The 5,035-nt window shown below is 37.9% G+C and overlaps 1 protein-coding gene across 1 annotated transcript; it reads right to left on the reverse strand.

Annotated features, from left to right (window-relative positions):
• Window positions 1-1,370: 1,370 nt before the first annotated feature.
• LOC121377869 (probable serine/threonine-protein kinase clkA) lies at window positions 1,371-3,765 on the reverse strand. Its single transcript, XM_041505967.1, has 2 exons — window positions 3,731-3,765; window positions 1,371-2,640 (listed from the first exon to the last, which is right to left on the reverse strand). The coding sequence occupies exons 1-2, from the start codon at window positions 3,763-3,765 to the stop codon at window positions 1,371-1,373; spliced, it is 1,305 nt and encodes a 434-aa protein (XP_041361901.1).
• Window positions 3,766-5,035: the final 1,270 nt, after the last annotated feature.

The following is a 5,035-nucleotide window of genomic DNA, read 5'->3' on the forward strand; positions in this document are numbered from 1 at the left end:
TCACTGTGCGTGTGTGTGTGTGTGTGCGTGTGTGAGTGAGTGAGGAGTGTGTATCACTGTGTGTGTGTGTGTGTGTATGTATGTGTGTGTGTGTGTGTGTGTGTGCGTGTGGTTATAGCTTACTCCTTAATATTGATTCATATTTAAATATATGAAAACATTAGTTTAGCTTCTCGAAATTTTAGGTTTTGACGGAAGAGTTGGACGCAATTAATAAATGCTGCGACGACTTGCAATCACAAGTTGAAGCTGGGTGTTGAAAGATTCATTCCATGATGGCTGATAGCTCATTTGTCCCAATTCTCGAAATAAGAGATGAGTTCGTGACCTGTGAGATTTGTCTGGAATATTTCAACGATAAAGAGAAATGTCCGCGCATTCTCCCGTGTCACCACTCATTCTGTTGTCAGTGTCTCATTTCTCTCTTAGAAAACTCACAACAAGGAGTTACTTGTCCGAACTGTTGACATGTGTGGCCTGTTCGCAATTCAATCGAGGCGACATTTCCACAAAACAAGGTACTGAGCAATTTAGTTGAATATATCATGTTGAAAAATAAATCCGGCGAGATAAGCGGTCATGAGTGTACCACAAATTCCAAAGCAACAGTGCGCTGCTTGGATTGTCTCCAGTATATGTGTGAAGGATGTACAGCGTGTCACCGAAAATTTACAAAGGGACACAAAACAGTTCTTATAACATAACTGGTGAACATGCGTTCTTGTCTCCCATAGAGACCACGAGATTTGTAATCTGAAAGATGAATATAATGAGAAAAAAGAATTAATCAGAGCTGGTTTGAAAGATTTACAGACATCAGAAGAAAAACTCAGAATATATTCAGAGAACTTAGCAGTAGATAATCAAACACTAGCTGCGACAGAACAGAATCTTTTGAACGACATTGATGAATCGAGTAACAAAATCATTGCCAAAGTTAAGGAAATTGCAACAAGGCTAAACGAAGATGCTATTTCTAAGGCAGCCAAACAAAAATCACAGAGGACCGAGCAAATGGAGTTGATTACACAATCGGAAGCCCTCAAGTCAGAGTATATACTGCATTACCAACTGGCTCTGCAGTTTGCTCGACAAGTAGAATTCATTGAAATGACTCAGGTTCTTGAAAAGGAAACGAGGGATCTGGTAAACACTCCAGAACTACCTGAACTGGAGAAGGACAAAATTAACGCAAATCTGACGTTCGTGAGCTAACAACTGAAAACATTGAAGGACCAATCGTCCTGTGTGACACGTCACTGTTCAGACCGCGTATTGAGTTTTCTAAAGCCAAGACGGAACAGGAATCTAATGCCATCACGGTTACTTTTGTTCCAAAGAAAAATAGCCACGGTGAGGATAAAACAGAGTTACCGTCTACTGTAGAAATCAAACGACGCGTTAAGTCTGTTACTGCTATTGCTGGTTGTCTTCCGTCTACTGTAGAAATCAAACAAAGCGTTAAGTCTGTTACTGCTATTGCTGGCTGTCTCCCGTCTACTGTAGAAATCAAACAAAGCATTAAGTCTGTTACTCCTATTGGTGGTTGTCTTCCGTCTACTGTAGAAATCAAACGACGCATTAAGTCTGTTACTGCTATTGCTGGTGGTCTCCCGTCTACTGTAGAAATCAAACGACACGTTAAGTCTGTTACTGCTATTGCTGGTGGTCTCCCGTCTACTGTAGAAATCAAACAAAGTCTTAAGTATGTTGCTGATATTGCTGGTTGTCTTCCGTCTACTGTAGAAATCAAACAAAGCGTTAAGTCTGTTGCTGCTATTGCTGGTTGTCTTCCGTCTACTGTAGAAATCAAACAAAGCGTTAAGTCTGTTACTGCTATTGCTGGTGGTCTCCCGTCTACTGTAGAAATCAAACAAAGCGTTAAGTCTGTTACTCCTATTGGTGGTTGTCTTCCGTCTACTGTAGAAATCAAACGACGCATTAAGTCTGTTACTGCTATTGTTGGTGGTCTCCCGTCTACTGTAGAAATCAAACAAAGCGTTAAGTCTGTTACTGCTATTGGTGCTTGTGTTCCGTCTACTGTAGAAATCAAACGACGCGTTAAGTCTGTTACTGCTATTGCTGGTGGTCTCCCGTCTACTGTAGAAATCAAACAAAGCCTTAAGTATGTTGCTGATATTGCTGGTTGTCTTCCGTCTACTGTAGAAATCAAACAAAGCGTTAAGTCTGTTGCTGCTATTGCTGGTTGTCTTCCGTCTACTGTAGAAATCAAACAAAGCGTTAAGTCTGTTACTGCTATTGCTGGTTGTCTTCCGTCTACTGTAGAAATCAAACGACGCGTTAAGTCTGTTACTGCTATTGCTGGTGGTCTCCCGTCTACTGTAGAAATCAAACAAAGCATTAAGTCTGTTACTGCTGTTGGTGGTTGTCTTCCGTCTACTGTAGAAATCAAACGACGCGTTAAGTCTGTTACTGCTATTGCTGGTGGTCTCCCGTCTACTGTAGAAATCAAACAAAGCCTTAAGTCTGTTGCTGATATTGCTGGTTGACTTCCGTCTACTGTAGAAATCAAACAAAGCGTTAAGTCTGTTACTGCTATTGCTGGCTGTGTTCCGTCTACTGTAGAAATCAAACAAAGCGTTAAGTCTGTTACTGCTATTGCTGGCGGTCTCCCGTCTACTGTAGAAATCAAACAAAGCGTTAAGTCTGTTACTCCTATTGGTGGTTGTCTTCCGTCTACTGTAGAAATCAAACGACGCGTTAAGTCTGTTACTGCTATTGCTGGTGGTCTCCCGTCTACTGTAGAAATCAAAGCGTCAAGTTTGTTGCTGCTATTGCTGGTTGTCTTCCGTCTACTGTAGAAATAAAACAAAGCGTTAAGTATGTTGCTGCTATTGCTGGTTGTCTTCCGTCTACTGTAGAAATCAGTCGGAATGTGGAAGGATGCTTGAAGTCTGTTGCTGGTATTGGTGGTTGTCTCCAGTACAAAGATGATACCACGGGTCGTCACAGAACGTCCATCAGTGTCAATGGCCACCACGTATTTGATGACAGATGTGATGTCCTCAACAAGGAACAGGGTGAATATTGTTTTCCTACGTATTACTTATAAGTATATTAAATTAGTAGTGTGTAAGTATTTACCGTGTGATGTAATTAATATATAGATGCTATTTCATGGGGGTTTCTTTCGAATACGATTTGTATGTCAACATGTGTTGTGTAAAAAGTATATTTTCACGAATTGCGAAGCAATGAATGAACATATGGTTTTCACACATCACGAGGTGACATACAAATCGTATTGGCAAAAAAAAACTAACAAAAAAACAACGTTTATGGTTTCTGTAGATCTATATATTTCATTGCCATTAAATTATGTATTACTTGCATACATGTATAATGTATTATTGATTTCTTTTGCATTCATGGTTTTAACACACATTTTGAAAAGAAAACACCGTTCTGGATCCGATTATATATACATAGGTAGTTGTGCGTGTATGTACGCACGCGCACATGCCCAATTGCGTGTGTATAGATATGAGTATCAACGACAATGGGAAAAAAAGTTCACACCCACCCCAAAAAACAAAACAAACAAAAACACAGCAACAACAACAACAACAACAACAACAATAATAATAATAATAATAATAATAATAAAATACATAAATAAATACATAATAATAATAGCCCCAAAAACATGAAAGACGGATCGTGTTTATTTTTCATAAACTGAATCACGTTATTTACCCAACATTTTTACATTAGCTTCTCAAGCAATGTTTTAAAATATGTCATGCTGTGTGCTGCGAAGTCGTTAAACATTCATTCATTCATTCACTCTTTTTAAAAATGTGATATATTTATATCATTATTTTATGGATAATTTATAACAATAATATCATTTTCTTTCTTACTGGTGAAAAACTTTAATGATAAACTCAGTTTTCGTTTTAAAGATGAGTCAACACATATGATGGCATTGTAAAGATGTACGCTGCTGTTCAAAACCCTGTTGATGAAGAGCTGGTGAGAAAAATACTCGTAAACGTTGATGGTCAGTGTAATGAATATAGAGAAATAGTTTGTAAGTACTTTATTATTCGTTATATGCTATTTTATTGAACGACACCACAAGAGAATTATTCAGTTGATAATTGATTACATTTGATCATTCTTACACATAGTCTTGAGAGGAAAGCTGCTACAGTTTTACCATTAGCAGCAAGGGGGATTATACATGTATATGCTATTTCAAACACACATGACAGTACACACCACAACCTTTTTATATGTCAGGCATGCGGAACGAGTTGAGCCTGGGAAAAACACAATGAGCCTGTCAAGAGGATTTGATTTTATGTGAACACAGATGCAGACGAAACGGCGACAGATCGGGGGAATTGAAACCGGTTCAGCTTTGCAGATCTGTCGCAACATCTACTAATAATTATAGTTTGAAAACAGAGCCATGTAGATGGAAGAAATCATTACAGAATAATTTTCTTGAAATTATTAACCAAAAGGAGGTCGACAGTATCATGCACGATATGGTGAATAGTACTCACAGTCCAAATGTCAATATTGACAATGCAGTCAATAGTATTATCAAGCGTTTCAATCAGTCGGTCAGGACGGTGTTTGGTGTCAGAACAACAGGAAACAATGAACAATATTGCAAACGGATTAGTAGTGTTCACAAACCTTGGTTTAAAAGGAATGTATTAATGCTAGAAAAACGTTCAACAGAGCCAAACATATTTATCGGTTACACAGTAGCGAAGACAATAAACAAGCTGTCATCACTGTTAACAAAAAGTACAAGAGGACGATCAGAAAGCATAGTAATGCTTATAATAAAAAGTAGAAAAGAATCTTTCAAATGTAATAAAAAGTGACCCTAAGCATATTTTAAAAATAATAAAATGTTCAAAAAAAGTATTATCTAGCCCCTCAATAGAAGAATTTTTCATTTATTTTAAGAATACCAATTGTTATAAAGATGGGGCAGATGATGATGTCGTTATCGTGGTCGAGATAGCTTCAGCAGTTGACGAAATACAGAAAA

The sequence above is a fragment of the Gigantopelta aegis genome, chromosome 7 (assembly GCF_016097555.1).
Source record: "Gigantopelta aegis isolate Gae_Host chromosome 7, Gae_host_genome, whole genome shotgun sequence".
Taxonomy (NCBI): Eukaryota; Metazoa; Mollusca; class Gastropoda; order Neomphalida; family Peltospiridae; genus Gigantopelta; species Gigantopelta aegis.

Bases quoted from the DNA above. Each gene is read 5' to 3' on its own strand.
- LOC121377869 (XM_041505967.1), bottom strand. From the start codon at position 3,765: ATGACATATTTTAAAACATTGCTTGAGAAGCTAAT. The intron at 2,641-3,730 runs GTAAAAATGTTG...TGATTTCTACAG, and splicing joins ACATTGCTTGAGAAGCTAAT to TAGACGGGAGACCGCCAGCA.